Source organism: Anabrus simplex, chromosome 7, assembly GCF_040414725.1.
Source record: "Anabrus simplex isolate iqAnaSimp1 chromosome 7, ASM4041472v1, whole genome shotgun sequence".
Lineage (NCBI taxonomy): Eukaryota > Metazoa > Arthropoda > Insecta > Orthoptera > Tettigoniidae > Anabrus > Anabrus simplex.
Window position 1 is genome coordinate 307,410,732 of NC_090271.1, and position 16,794 is coordinate 307,427,525.

Below are 16,794 nucleotides of genomic sequence, written 5' to 3' on the forward strand. Positions count from 1 at the left end.
AAACTTGGTCTTCTCTGCTGGCCTTGTAATGCTTTAACTCCTTGAGTGCTGCTTCCACTTCTTGGACTGTTGAGGGGTATATGTGTTTAGGTATGGTCTTTATTGGGGTGTTTGTATTCATTTTTAGAAGTTCCTTAGGTTTAAAAGTTTATTGAATGCTTTTGCCATGATTTTGGTGTTTTCCTTCTTATAATGTGCCATTTTTACGTTCTCACTTTTCACAATTAACATAGTGGATCATATTTTTGTAGTTGTCTTCCAAAGATTTTGTAATGGTCTCTAGAATTGGTTTTATGGTCATTCTATCTTTTTTTTTTTTTTTTTTTCCTATTGAGTTGATGAGATCTTTCTGAGATTGTCTCTTGATTTGCCTGATAATTTGGGTAAATATTTTCCTGATATTTTTGAGGTTGATAGCATTTTCTTCTGTTTTGTTGGTTTATAATTTTAACTATATCTGGTGTCTTTCTTCATGAATTTTATCACATTCTGATGTCCACCAGTCATGTCTTTTATGTGGGATTAAAGTTGCTAAGTTTTTAGTTTGTTCGACAACATGCCATAATACCAGTATTCATATGTAAACAATACCTTGTATATTTCCTGACACATTAAGTGATTCGCCTGAAAATGCCTAAGTTCCTCAGTACAAGCAGGGTCGAAATAAAGGAATATATTGTATCTTGGCTAGTTAATACACAGAGGTTTTATGTACACTTTGCCAGTGGAAAGGTGATAACATTGGCCACAAATTTACCTGAATGCTCTTTGTCACTTTCCTACTGGGATGGAACTACACAGATTGTTTATTGTATGTACATTGAAGTGTAAGACAAGAAAGACCACAGCGTGGGTGAGGTATACAAAATTTGGTGCTGATTTTTCCATGCAGGAGAATGCTCAATTTTTGTGTCAGGAAGTGAACTAAAATAGTTCATTATGCATGATAAACCACACCCAGGCAACTGGAATGGGACATTGATGATGATGATGATGATGATGATGCATGATGCCATCGCCATCAATAATGGAAATTAAAGGGCTAGGCCTTGTCATGGCTGTCGAGAATCCGGTTCCATGGCTACATGGTTAGCTTGCTGGCCTTTGGTCACAGGGGCCTCGGGTTTGATTCCCGGCAGGGTCAGGAATTTTAACTATCATTGGGTAATTTGGCTGGCACGGGGGCAGGGTGTATGTGTCGTCTTCATCATCATTTCATCCTCATCATGAAGCGCAGGTCGCCTATGGCATGAAATCAAAGGACCTGCACCTGGCGAGCCAAACATGTCCTCGGACACTCCTGGCACTAAAAGCCATACACCATTTCATTTCATTTCATTTCATTTCATGGCTGTCGAGAGTGGAGTTTGGCTTAATACAACCTGTTTCTTACAGTTTGGATATGCCCGTGGGTGTCCAATGGCCACCAATAAATTTTTGAGCAGCATGGCACTTTGGCATCAGGATTCCTCTCAGCTAAAAGTTCAGTTCCACTTGTGACGTATTGCTGATCTGTGTTGAACAGATATTCTTGTATTGTGTAATTTTTCAAAATACTGTCCCATGTCATCTCCTATCTCTTTGTGATTCCAAGTAATGTTTCCATTTTCTTTCTCCAGGACCTTTATGCCTTCATAGTATGTTTTTCTTACTTCTCACCACGTGATATAACAGTTTCTTGCAGTCCTCTTCTAGTGTCTGTGCAAATTCAGTCAATGTTTTCCCTTTCTCATTAGAAATTATTCTTTTCTCATTAACCTTAAGGTCTCTGTACAGCTGACTGATTTCTTCTAACTTCTCTACATTCCTTGCCACACCTTTCTGACATTCACTATCTCATGATTTCCTCATTTTATTTTTTCCTTTGTTGCTGTTCGGACAGCTTCATTCCACCATGGGGTTTCTTTCTCTCTTACTCTGTTACTTGTTTTTCCAACAATATTGACTACAGTGTCTACCGGTATTTTCTTGAATCCAACCGTTCTTCTTAAGTTGTTCGTATTTCACATTTGGGCAGTTAGTCTCTCATTTTCATCTGGTATTCAGACCGCTCTTCTGGTTTTTCAAACTCTCAAAATTTTTATCCTGGGTTTATACCTGATATTAATTTTTTTGTACCATGATGTTACCAAGGTGACTACTTTCTCCCATCAGCACTTTCACATCTCTAATAAATGTTCCAGCCTTTTTGTGTGCAATGACATAGTCGATAAGAGATTTCTGCTCTCCATTCCAGCTGTACCTTGTGATCTTATGATTCAGCTGCTTTTTGAATCAGGTGTTCTTAATTAGTAGGTAGTTTAGTATTTAGAAGTCAAGGAAACATTCACCCTCGTTCCTATTTCCGTATTCATGAGGACCGATCACTGGCTCTTACAACATTACTCTGTAAGATACTTAATTCAATATAAGCTTAAAAAATGTAAATATTGCATTGTAAGTATCCTGTATATCTACTTAACAAAAATATGAACATGAGTTGTACTGATTGATTCAATACGTGGAGTAACAACATTATCTGACTGATCCCAAACACATGCTTTCGCACATAAAATTTTTGTATTCATCTTTGGGTGTCAGAATACTGTAGAAGTCGAAATATTGAGCCTGGGAATAATAAGTGACCACATGCTATTGAACTGATTCTTAGAAGATCAAAATTATGTTATTATCAGGGCTTGGAATTTGTGGAGAAATCCTTTTTTTTCTTTCTCTCTCGAGTGTCCGAAGAAGAGGCCAAAGATGGTATATGTTCATTCCGGTTTATTGTAGGTGAGAAAATGGTTTTATTTTTCCTTTTTTTTCCCTGCATTTTTTGGCTTTTACAGGTAGACCTTGTTATACGCGATAGTTACGTTCCGCGGAATTGCCGTGCATACCGAATTCGCGTAAATCGAGTGTCATTTTATATGTAAAATATAGGGTTGAGTTTCTGTTTACTCGCATATTAAGTTTAAAATAGCAGAGATTCTTACTACTTTTACAAAAAAATGCATTTTAATGCAAATTTTACATAAACTTAATTTTTTAACACTGAAACACAATAATAAACTAAATTCTGCATACAAGCTCGTGGCTTTAGCTTGAATAGCAGCTCCAGAGAGAGGCATGTGTTGGTTGGGGTGGGTTGTGATGCTCAATCCAATCCATTATTTCCATCGCTTCCAAGCGAGATTTGGTCACTCTAGTCACATTTAAGTTAGTAGAAGATTGAGCAGTTTTTCGAATTGATTTCGCAATGTTACAAATAGTTCTCACAGTGGATTCAATAAGTCCCAAAGCACGCTGAATATCAACAATACGCTCACCTTTCTCATAGCGATCCAAAACTTTTAACTTTGTTTCTAACGAATATGACTTTGGTACACGTTTCTTTCCTTTTACCCGGTGTTTTAAAATAGGAAACCTGTCAAGTGCAACTTCAAAGCTCTACTGACCGAAATTGATGATTCACGTCTCGACAAACATGACAGAACATATGCGTAAAGATGCGCTTTCTCTGTTTAACCTTATTACAAACTCTCCACTATTCTTAGAAGATCAAAATTGGCGCGCGATGTAGTGTAGGGCCTATGTTACAGAGTTCGGCACGCAAGTCTGTACCCACCTTAAGGCATTACAGCTTCTATGTACTGTTAACAGATGGCAGAACTAGACTTAAAATCGAAATCGCGTATATGCGAAATCGCGGATAACGAATCCGCGTATAACAGGGTTTACCTGTACGGCACATTTAGCCTTTTTTACGTCTTAATGGCTCTTTTTTGCAACTTCACCTCTTTCAAGTACATTCGTATTGCCCATTCTCAATGCAGTTCATCATTAGTCCATCCATCACCTCGTAACTCTTATACGCTCAGCAAGCCGACCTATCGGCTCGAGTTGTGTTGCTTAAAACACTCAGCGTGCCGATCCATCGACTCTGTGTTCGGATGGCTATATTAGTACCTTAATGGGCTCCCAGATGTCAGGAAAAGACAGCAATAGTGCCCCCTTCTTACCTGGCTACTCAGCCGGAGAACGAGAGTCTCAGTCACAGACTGTTCGTTTTCTGGCTATGCAGGGCAGGATTAGCTTAAGGACTAGCGACAATAAAAATAAACACTAAAATAAGGTTTTAACATTTATAATACTAGCACTCTCCACAAAAACTCAAATTTTAACAAAATCTTGTATTATATTTTTGGTTTCTTCTCAGCCGGTTTCTTTGAAAATTCGGAATCTCTTTCCCAAAAATCAACAAATATAAATATCTGTAATTATATAGATAAGTATTAGCCTACATTGACTGAAATAAATTAATAATAGATAAAATTTTATGAGAAGGCCTTCTCTGATTAAATCAGATTATTTTAGAAATTAAATAAATATTTCTTCGACTCAATAATTGACAATAATAGGATTAATTCTTTCTCTCATTAATGAAAAATATCAAAATAAAATTCTCCTGTCAAAATTCTTTTCACAATATATTTTTTCAAATCTTAAATTCATAATCAGAATATTTTTACAATTATCATCTTAAGATTCTTCCTAAAATTTATATTAATTGGACGCAGCGTCTTTCATTAATATCACCTACGTTGAAAATTCTTAGCAATGTAAGGGTTACAATAATTAACTTCGTGAGTTCCATCCACGGGCATGACCCTTGTTTATTCACTTTTTTCTGATACATCAAGCCCTATTCTATCTTATTTTGAAATAAAATTTACTAAAGATTCACATCTCTGTAAGATATAATCGACACAAAATCATGAAAAATCGATCAGAACACGCACAGTGGGAAAGAGATCAAGTCAAATGTCGTCAAGGAAAATATCACACTTCACAAAATATTGGTAAATCAGACACACCACACTCACACTAGGGTACACGGGAATATTATATAATATTTACAATGAATACTAGTCCTTGATTATTATTTTTAAATTTTAACCTAAATCATGGAAGATTTCAGATGACGGTATCGGCTAAAGAAATACCATTGCGACGAATTGGAATGTGATGACGTCAGGATTATCACTTCAATAATGAAACTAAATTCAACAACGATGTTCAAGAAATGTTAGAGATATAAATCACCCGAAAATATCATACAGAACGCACTTATCGCCGGTTAAAATAAATATTTGCGTCTATGGTCCATGAGTTGCGACATTATTATTATCCTCATAATATCATGACTATGAATTAACACGTGCTCCAGTTGAAGAAATTATGTTCAGCAACATATTCTCTTCTCCTTAGACTCAACTAATGGATCCGTAAATCAAACACCTAGTAATTGATCCATTCTTAAGTCCACAAATATTACAAGTATAACAACTGTAACAGATACAGTAAACTCAACAATGCAATAAATGCAATAAACGCAGAAAACGTAGTAAATGATCCATCAGGATTTGGCCGTATTCCAGGCTCACATCTGCTTAATTAGAGCACACATTAATGTCATATAAGAGCAAACAGTATTTACACTCATGACCTTATCTTTTAACATGAGGTGAATTTAAATTATTATTATTATTATTATTATTATTATTATTATTATTATTATTATTAACCGTGCGTGGTCACATATCCGTGTATGCTAAAGCTTGATAAAATTATCTGATGACTCTAGCACGTTTGAAATCCGTCCAAATATCGCAATATCGTTGAGAAAAATTTGACGTAAGGAAACATATTAATATTCTGTCCCACATGACTTTAAATAAATTATTATTTAATTTCAAATTAATTCATAATTATCGGAGAGGTGTATTATTTTTAATATACTCCTGTACTACTGAATTGGGACAGTAAGAATACATTTCGAAGACATCCACACTGCACTGACTATCTAATAGAGTCCAATACACACTCACACTCAATATCAAACTACCTCGCACCAAGGAAAGAAGAAATGAAATATCTAACTACTGCAACACTAACAGAAATCTATGCAAATGAATAAGGAAGAGTAATGTCTACATTTTATGCACATAGATTTACAGATTTAATTTTAATTAATATGGTACTTAAGTGAATGTTGAAGCTGAATTTTGACCGATGACCTTAGACATGGGACAAGTCACCCACCATCGAACTCCGTGCCCTCCATGTCCGAAGTCGCCTCACATTTTAGAACATCATAGCAGGCGCGAGGACAAACATGGAATAACAATGGACTTCCTTCGGCTGGTGTGCTGGCATCTTAAAATTATCTCGAGCTCCACAGAGTCTTCCTCTTCTGTTTCCCGGAATAGAATAAGCTGAAACTAACAAACAAGTCTTAAAATGTGTCCAAAACACACACGCGATGAGAAATGTTATGAATTAATATGTATGTTCTCCAATGGTCTTCTAAATTCATAGATCAAATTTTTATAATAATCTGAACTGCCAAATAATCGAATCCAGGGAGGTCTGTTAATTTAGTGTCGGCAGATTTTCCAAGTAGCAGCAAGTTAAAGAAGCAGTCAGAATTAGACGCAGGCTAAGACGAGAATGAACAGAAGAATGACCAGTTCCTTTGGGAAGCACCACATTATAATTGTCTTGAGACGAGGGTGTGTTGCCGTAATCGTTTCTGATTGGTCAATAGCTCGCACTCGAGCGGGTGTTATAATTTTATTGGTGGTACAGTTAGACGTAAGACGGCCTTGACATTATCGATCGACTGGGTTTGGAAATCCCCGCCGGTCACGTCGCATACAGCTGGCTATCAGGCGTATAAAAAATTTCCAGTTCTCCTCTCTCACCTTGGAAATTCCGGTTCCGAGCTGCTCGCCTCACGGTGATGCTGAACTGGGAACATTTAAACCCTTGCTGATGATAATATTTTAACACACTGAGATATTAAAATATTCCTTCTTTTACCAATTTTGAAGGGCACAATAGTACCTTTTGGATTTAGTGTACACTTTTCTCGAGACACTAAGTTCATCTGTTTGAAACAAATGAAGTTATCAAACCGCATATGTTTACCGCATGGCGAGTTGAAGTGTTCTGCTTGCGAGTATAGACTTCTTTAGGCTTCAAAATATTTTATTTATTTATTTATTTATTATGGCTTCTTTCATGTGGTGAAGTTAGGGCACACGGCCCTCTCTTACACTTAACCACTTATTAGCTCGTTACTTCAGTCCTCTTTTCTATCTCACACAGACACTTGCACACACACTTACAATGTACACACTTATCAACTACCCTTACGTTTACATTATATAAAACTAAGAGAAACAATTTTTAATTTTACAATTACCAATCACACGCACACAATACACACCAATACAAACTTCAATCGGTAACTCTCAACTAGTCTCGGCAAGATATTTTAAATTTGAGGAAAGAGTCAATACCCCTGACACTTAGGGAATTCCAAAGCCTGGAACCGGTTACAATAAAAGATTTATTATACACAGAAGAGTGGTGAAGAGAAATGGCTAGAGTGGAGCCTGAGCGAGTGTTATGGTTATGGAAGGAAGAGAGGAAGTGAAGTTTAGATGAAATATACTGGGGGGAGTTACTGTGCAGGAGTTTGTGTATTAAGACAAGTATATGATATTCATGTCTCTTAACAGGTTTTAACCACTTCAGTGCTTGATAGTAAGGAGTAATATGCACATCATACCTTACGTTAAAAATGAATCTAAGGCAACAATTCATAATACGCTGCAGTTTCCTAGTTTGTTGTTTAGTAGCGTCTACCAAGATAACATCACAGTAGTCAAGAATAGGAAGAATTAGGGCCTGTGTTAATCTTTGCCGCATATTTAGTGGTATAATATCTTTATTTAATTTCAGTGGGTGTAGAGTAGCAAACACCTTCTGACATACGTTTTTGATATGTTCTGTCCAATTTAGAGTTTCAGTCATAGTCACCCAAGATTTCTCACTGTTTTACTGTACGGGATTGTGCTATTATTTATTTGTAGAGGAGGAATGATCGAATTGTTGATCTTGTGTAGGAGCTTCCGGGAACCGACAATGATAGCTTGCGATTTTGATGGATTTATGAGAAGTCTGTTTGCTAGAGCATATTCACTGAGTTTTTTCATGTCATCATTTATGCATTTTACTGCGTTTGGTTATTCGCTTAAGCTACAAAGCTAATAAATTTGGAGATCATCAGCATATAGGTGATAATTACACTTTTTAGAGAAGATGAAATGTCATTGATATACAATGTAAAAAGCAACGGTCCTAAAATACTACCTTGTGGCGTGCCAACTTTCCTTGTACGCCATTCTGAATTTCTTTCACAAGTTATCACTCGCTGCCTCCGATCTTTCAAATATGACGTAAAAAAACTTCAGTACTGAAGGGTCAAACAAGTAAGATTCCATTTTCTTAATTAGTAGCTGTAAGTCTATTGTATCAAATGCACCACTGAAATCCAGTAGCGTTAGTACTGTAACTTGTCGTTGTTCCATAGCTAGTCTGATGTCTTCTGTCACTTTAAGGGGAGCCGTGGCAGTGCTGTACCCTTTCTTAAAGCCCGATTGTAATGGGTCAAGGAGAGAATAGTTATTTAAATATTTCAATACTTGCTCATACACTAGTCTTTCCAAAGCCTTAGAAAGCGCTGGAAGAATAGAAACTGGCCGATAATCAGAAGTCAGTTTAGGATCGTTTATTTTGGGCAGTGGGATGACATTAGCTTGTTTCCAGAGTGCAGGGAAAGTTCCATTTCTAAGACAGTAATTGAATATATGTGTGATAATCGGGAGGATTGCGCCTATTATATTATGTATGAAATGCATAGGGATGTCATCTACTCCTACTGCTTTAGATTTAATAGCGTATAGTATTTTTTTAATTTGGTTGCTAGTGACCTCTTGGAATGAAAATTGAGGATGGTTAAGTGGAGGGATGGCTGGTTGATTCATATTTAATTCTGCCTGATTGATTGGTTTAAATGCGATTCGTTCTTCAGAGAAATATGTAATAAGCTCCTCTAGGGGAACAGTTGGTTCTCGTTGCTGTTGTTGGCCCTTTTCAATACCAAGAGAGCATATTTCTTTCCAGGATTTCCTGGCATTCAGTTTACCTGAAAGACAGTTTAAGTACTTAAATTTCTGATTTCTGATTTCTTGCTTAATTCTGTTCCTAAGTACCCGATAGTTTTGAAAATCGGATTCGTTACGGGTACGTTTGTACCGTTGGAACCATGAATCATGGCGAGCCATCAAATTCCTAATTTCGTCATTTAACCATGGGCAGGGGGCGCGACTCACTTTCACTTGTCGTTTGGGAGCGTGTTTGTTGTATAGACTAGTAATGAGGGAATTTAGTTTGTCTATTTTTGCGTCAATATCGTCTAGTAGTAGAATATCATTCCATGGTAGGTTGTAGGCATCATACTTCAGTTGATCTTAATTAATATCTCTTATATTCCTACAAGTGGTGAACTTAGGTTTGTATTTGGGTATGCGAAGAGAATAGGATAAATAAACTAGGTCGTGTGTTGAGATTGATGGAACAGGAATTTGGCCGTGATTTAAGGCTTTCTGGGGATTGTTTGTTATGATTAGATCGATTAGTGAGTGTGAAGTGTGATTATTGCTATATATATGGTTGGTAGGGTTTAATGGGAGAATCGCAAGGTTACAGGAAAATAGTATATCAAGTAGTTTGTCCTTCTGAGCTGATTCTTTAAGTTGATATTTAAGTCTCCTAATAGTACGATATGTTCGTAAGTTGGTACTAGGTTGAATAAACAAGCTTCCAACTCTGTCATGTTCACTATATCTGGAGGTTTATAAACTACGGCGAAGAGGACTTTCGTCCCTTTAACGGTGATTTCCACGAACATGAACTCTGGTCCCGGTTGAGTGGCATTTTGTGATGTGCATATTACTCTACCTCTCAAGTCATTTCTGAAATAAAGGGCTACGCCGCCACCCTTCCTACCATCCGTTCTATCTCAGTGGACGAGTTCATAATTATTAATATTTACCATGGCGGAAGGGATGGTAGGCCTTAGCCAAGTTTCACTAATACAAAAAACATGTACGTCATTGTCGTTAACAATTGTACGTATTTCATCTATGTGAGCAGGGAGAGAGAGCCTGTCTCAATAAGAGGCTTGTTGCGACAGGTGGTTGCGGACCAGACCCAGACTCAGGTAGTGGGCATTGAGCTAACAGTACAAGGGGATTATGTTTAACTTAGATTGACAGAAACAATGGGTACTCACCGCTGCCTCCCGTTGAAAGAGACCGTTGACTGTTGCACACACACATTCACACTCACATTTCAAAAAAATATACACATAACTAACACTATTTGAGGCAAATTTGAAACTCATGGTAAACAAGAGTCCTGTTACATATTTTAAAACTAGCTTATTATAACACATTCACTCATTGTCACTGATTCTGTGCTCCGCTACGCTGCCTGATGAGAACGTTTAGGTCCCTAGGAGTGATCAGAGTGGTTTTCTTGCCGTCTGGTGTAATTACAGTCACACATCCATCCTGTGTATACACATTCTGCAGTCGAAATGCGTCGCGTGCCTTATTCAAAATCCCTTTTCTTGTTGCCGTGAGGGATTCCGTGACCATGATGTTTGTGGCTTTCAGTAGTCGCTTCGCCCGCTAGACTTGGTCCCGCTGATGGTAATGCAGAAACTTCACAATTATTGGCCTGTTCCCAGTGGCCACTACTTCAGCAGTCGTCCTGCACTGGCGACCCAATCTATGACATCTGTCGATACTCTCCATGCCAATATCTACCTTAAGTCTGTTCTTAATGACGTCTATGACAGCCCCTTAGGTGTCCTCCTCAGGTGATTCCTTAACCCCATGTATCAGTAGGCAATTTCGCCTACTGTACTGGGCTGCTTCATCAGCCATCTCCTCTTGTTTATCCATCCTTTGATGGATCTACGCAATGGCCTGCTTCATGTCAGCTATCTCAGCACCCATGGAATCTCGGAAGTTCTTAAAGTCGGAGCTTAGGCTGGTGAGCAGCTCCTGGGGGTTGGCGGCACTGCTGTCTGCACTGCGGTCGGAAGCCGTCATGGCTTCCTCCAAGCGAGCTTGAAATTCAGCCATGCGGTTCTCGTACTCTGACAACCTCTTCTCGACGTCCTTGAGAGTCATTTTGACCGTTTTAAATCAAAACGTGCACTTAGTGATGACGGTTGAACACACACAAGGAATCCCAGCTGCTAGTTATCTTGATAATTAGGCAGGTAAGTGCGGAGCAAGTTTACACGTGATTGGCCGTAGTCGCCACCTTCTCATACGTATTTTCCTTCGTTATATTGTTTCCATTTTAATATTAGTTTATTGTTTGTTATGTTTTGTTTATATTCAACATTTATCGGTGTTCTCGAGTGAAGTTTGGTTTAACATTCCGTGTTATTAGATTTTCGTGCCACCAGCAAGCCTAATTTTTTAGATGGCTGTGCCAAGTTCTAGACTAAATAATTCCAAAGTCTTGGATTATTTAGGTGCTTTAGACGTTAACAGTGATTTTATATCCTATACTGATTCATATTTTAGTCCGACTCATTGGCTAAATGGTCAGCGTTGAGGCCTTCGGTTCAGAGAGTCCAGGGTTCAATTCCCGGCCATGTCAGGGATTTTAATCGCCTTTGATTAATTCTTCTGACCCATGTACTGGGTGTTTGTGTTTGTCCCAACACACTACACTACCAGCCACCACAGAAACACACGATAGTGATTACATCCCTTCATATAGGGTTGGCGTCAGGAAGGGCATCCGGCCATAAAACAGAGCCAAATCCACATGTACGACACAGTTTGCACCCGCGACCCCACAGGTGTGGGAAAAGTGGTTAGAAAAAGAAGAAGAAGAGTGATTCAATTTTACAGATAGTAATGATAGGAGAATGTTTTCCGAAACATAAATGTGGACTTCGGAAGTATGTGTACAGTTTTTTACGTCAGGTGCTATAACTCATGACTAAATAAGAATACAAAAAACAAAATTATACCATGTTATACAGAATTAAATGCTCTTACTTTCAGAATGACTGATCAACTATATCACTAAAGAACAGATTACATTTTTAGTATTTGAAAACCGATTTTTATTTTTTGAGAGGACAGGTGGAAAAGGCACATTTCAGTATCAGAACCCTACAACACAAATCAAAAACTAGAAGCTCCATAGTCGGAGATAAAATGGGAAACCTCCTGTTCAACACCGAAGAAATCTGTGAACGTTGGAAAGAATATATTGAAGACCTGTACCAAGGAAACGATGTAAATAATACAACCAGCTACATTGAAAAAGAACAGGAGATAGACTAATGCAGAAAGGGTCCCTCAATCACATCTTCAGAGTTTAATGCAGCACTACACAGTCTCCAGGAAAAGAAAGCACCCGGTCCAGATAACATTCCAGCAGAACTTCTGAAACACTTGAGTGACGATATGAAACGTTACCTTTTTCAGCTGGTGTCAGACTGCTATGAGAATGGCATGGTTCCACCTGAATTTAGTAAAACCAAAACTGTTGCAATACCAAAAAAGAGGAATGCTGTTCAGATTATCGAACTGTCACTCTCCTGTCTCATGCTTCAAAAATACGGCTCAACATCATCAAGAATAGAATTAAAGGGAAGTTAGAACACTATATCGATGATGACCAGTTTGGATTTCGATCAGGGAGGGGTACTAGGGAAGCAATTCTGGCATCATGTTTAATTCTGGAGAGAAGAATTGAGAAGAATAGGAAAGTATACATGACCTTTGTCAACTTAGAGAAAGCTTTTGATCGAGTAGACTGGGAAGAACTTTTCCTTACCATGGAAAAAGCAGGAATTGATTGGAAGGATAGACGCCTCATACTAAATGTATTTTGAATGCAGAACACTGATTTAGAAATCAGTGGGACAAAGAAAAATGCCAAAATAAGAAGAGGGGTTAGGCAAGGATGTCCACTGTCTCCTTATCTCTTCAATATGTTCATCGAAGAAGCTATCACAGTCATGAAGGAGAAAACAACTGGGATCAAAATTAATGGCAAATAAGTTCACTCTATAAGATTTGCTGATATTGTCATACTAGCAGAAACAGGTAAAAGTATGCAGAGAATGATCAACATATTAGCAAAAACTTTAGGCAAATGGAACCTCAAAATTAATACAAGGAAAAAAAAAAAAACCCATGACAATATGTAAAGACAAGGAAACACCTGTAACACACTTAAAAATTGGCCCTGATAAAATAGAAGAAGTGAAACAGTTTTGCTGTCTAGGAACGCTGATCACGAGTGATAATCGAAGCATATCAGAAATTACGAAGAGGATAGCCATGGCAAAGAGAGCATTCCAAGAAAAAAAGCATCTGCTGGCCAGCAAACATACAGATATTCAAACTCGGAAGGCCTTTGCAAAAACCTTTGTATGGAGCGTGCTTCTGTATGGTTGCGAAAGCTGGACATTAGGAATGCAAGAAAAGAAAAAAACTAGAGGCAGTTGAAATGTGGATCTGGAGAAGAATGCAGAGGATAAGTTGGACTGAAATGAAGAGCAATACCGAAGTCCTTAGAGAGATAAGAGAAGAACGGAATCTAATAACTGAAATTGAAAAACGGAAAATAAAATATATTGGTCATATTCTGCAGCATGAGGAGTTCCTTTGTAATATCATTGAAGGAAGGATAGCAGGAAAAAGAGGAAGAGGACGACCCAGAGTGTCTTACTTCAAGAACCTGCTTCTGGTGATGAAGTGCAAGACCTACGCTAAGTTGAAAAGACTGGCTCAAGATAGACAACTGTGGCTGCAGCGACAAGGCTTACCCTTTAGAATATGATGATGATGTAATATATTTTCCAAATTTCAAATTCTTTTGTAGTAAAATATGCCATGAACAATTTTCAGATTTTTTTTTTTTTTTTCCTAAAACTGTATCGAATGGTGTACTATTGTGATTTTGTTTTTCAATTTTGTATCTGGGGATCTCTTTATACGGCATTTTTTTACATTTTAACCTGCATAATCATGAAAAATGGTCTGAGTGTTTTGGGCTTGACTGGTGAAAATAGCCTGAGAGCAAAAGGGTTAAACAACTTTTCCATAGTAAGAAAGAAAATGAAATTTAAAAAAAAAAAAAAAGAATCTAATGCTTGATAAAGAGGGTATCAAATTACGTGCAAGATAGGTGAAATATTGAAAGGATAAAATTTTGATGAGGGTGTTTTTAAAGAGGAAGATCCCACTTGCTTCAAGTGTGAACCCTTCACATACATTGATTTGGAGAGAGGTTTCTCGATGTTCCACAATGTGCTGTCTGAAAACTGATAATCCTTTAGCTGGAGATGACTATTGTGATATATTGCAAAGCCATCTGCGGTAAGGTTTCCGAATTCCAATTTCTGTAACGCTAGTTTGGTTGAGCCAAATATGATTCCAGTTATACTAATTTCAATTTCTTTCTCCAGGATGTCCATTGCGGGTTTGCTGAATTCATTCTAGGTAGAATAAACATTTCATTCTAAATGAATTATATTAATCTAAAAATATATAATGTCTGAAAGTAGTAGTATTTCACTCATATACTTTTGCACTATCTGATGCATACCACCAGAATGTTGCATTTTAAAACATTATATTCCCTCATTTAATATGTACGAGAGGGGATCAAGTATAAACAGGATTTTATTTTTTTCGAAATTCATTTATTGAAAAACACAAGGCAGTTACAATGTATTTTTTTCACATAATTTCGTGGTTTGGAAATGCATTTATCCCAGCATATGTGCTGCTTTTTGATGCCCTCATCATAAAAAAAGAACAGGGTCGTGTCCCCAACCAGTTGTGCACGAAGTCTTCCACACTCTCGTCATCTTCAAATCAGTGGCCTCCTAGAGCCTCTTTAAGCGGTCCGAACAAATGCACATCTCAAAAATGCATCACCTTCTTCCGAAAACCTTGTTGTAAAGCCTCTAACAGACCTCCAAACATCTCAACTTCAGTTTTTGGTCAACCGGGAGAGTTGACCGTGCGCGTAGAGGCGCGCGGCTGTGAGCTTGCATCCCGGGAGATAGTAGGTTCAAATCCCACTATCGGCAGCCCTGAAGATGGTTTTCCGTGGTTTCCCATTTTCACACCAGGCAAATGCTGGGGCTGTACCTTAATTAAGGCCACGGCCGCTTCCTTCCAACTCCTAAGCCTTTCCTATCCCATCGTCGCCATAAGACCTATTTGTGTCGGTGCGACGTAAAGCCCCTAGCAAAAAAAAAAAAAAAAGTTTTTGGTCAAAGGGCAAGGGAGCATCTGGAACTCACTTTACACAACTGTAGATCGTTTGTGATGATTGCTTGACAGCTCTCATAACTGATTCTGACTTGTTCTGCAATTTCTGATTCTCTCGTCTGGCGATCTTCATCAATAATGTCTTTAACCGCACAAATGTTTTTGTCTATAATGCTGGTTCGAGGATGGCGATAGTGTTGCTGATTTTCCACACGTTCTCGTCCTTCCTTGAACTTTTTATGCCAGGAAAACACGCGTCCTTGACAGTGTTTGATCACCAAACTGTGCAGTCAATCTCTGGCAAATTTCTGCCGCTGTAATTCCTTCATGAGCAAGAAAATTTATAATCGTGCGTTGCGCAGTGGAGGGGTGCACCTGTAGCTCCGACATCATGAGGGTTACTCACGAAACAGCGGGAAATATCTAACAGCACTCTCTCCCCACTCCTACCAGTCCTGCCTAAGCATAGCAGAAGCATGGGGCCAGTGCTAGCAACTGTTGATGTTCAGGAACAAAAATTCTGTCTATATTTGATCGACCTTCATAATTAAATTAAAATTATGAATGAGTTTGGATTGCATTTTTTGCCATTTTTAGTTCCTTAATTGTGTGGATATTTTTAGGTCTTTTTACAGGTCTTTTGGTAGGCAATTTATAGGTCTTCAACTTCCAAGCCCTAGTTATTATTTTGGATCAGTCATACTCATTTCTTCTGTCTTTGAAGATGTTTTTGGGATATGTTTCAGTTTGTATTTGTGCCACCGGATGTGAAGAGCAACACAACAGTACATGAAGAAATGAGTCGCCACTTACCAACTCTGCTTCGGCCAGCTAACACCGACTTCCTAGTTGTCAACAAATTCATGCATCATTCAGGTTTCTTCTTTGAAATTATGTTGAAGAGTATGGCTCAACATCTTCTTAGCAGTGGTCGCATCAAGGTTGGTATTTTGCTCTTGTCTCCTGTCTTCTCACTGCCATTGTGTTTATCCTGTTATATCTTTTTATTCATATTCCTGTCTTTCTACATTTGACCCAGTTCTTTTCTAGTAATGTTCAAGTAATGGTAAGGAAACAAAGAGGCAGAATATTGCACCTCTGAAAATATATATGTAGATTCAGTGATTAATTGAATACATGGTTATTTAGATCGCCGCAGTTTCCATTGGCTCCAGTTCTAGTCTGTAAATGATCTATTTTGTATTAACCCAAAAGAGTAGACAATTACTCCCATACTCTTTTATGTATACATGCAGGGTGATCGGAAACAACATGAACATTAGTGGGTTAGTCAGACTGATATGTGAAAAAAATAATTTAGTTTCTTGTGCCATTGTCATTTTATCAGCTGCTGAAGTTTAGCCAATGAGATAGCTTCATGGGTGAATTCAAATGGGCCTTGCAAGGTAGTTTTGCTAAATCAGTACGTAGCTGTTCAAAGCCGGACCCTAGATCTGAGCATTGAAATACTGATTATAAAACAAAGGAAAATGCAATAACTAGGACATTTATTGAGAGGTAAATGTATCAATTATTACAGCTAATTATTGAAGGAAAGATACAAGGGAAAAGG

At 37.9% G+C, this 16,794-nt stretch overlaps 1 protein-coding gene across 1 annotated transcript in view; it reads left to right on the forward strand.

Annotated features, from left to right (window-relative positions):
* Positions 1 to 16,794, forward strand: part of Ziz (dedicator of cytokinesis protein Ziz) — a 542,949-nt gene that overhangs the window by 308,134 nt on the left and 218,021 nt on the right. The window contains exon 19 of the mRNA XM_067151766.2: positions 15,968 to 16,162. Coding sequence (XP_067007867.2) covers positions 15,968 to 16,162 — 195 coding nt within the window. The remainder of the gene's footprint in view (positions 1 to 15,967; positions 16,163 to 16,794) is intronic.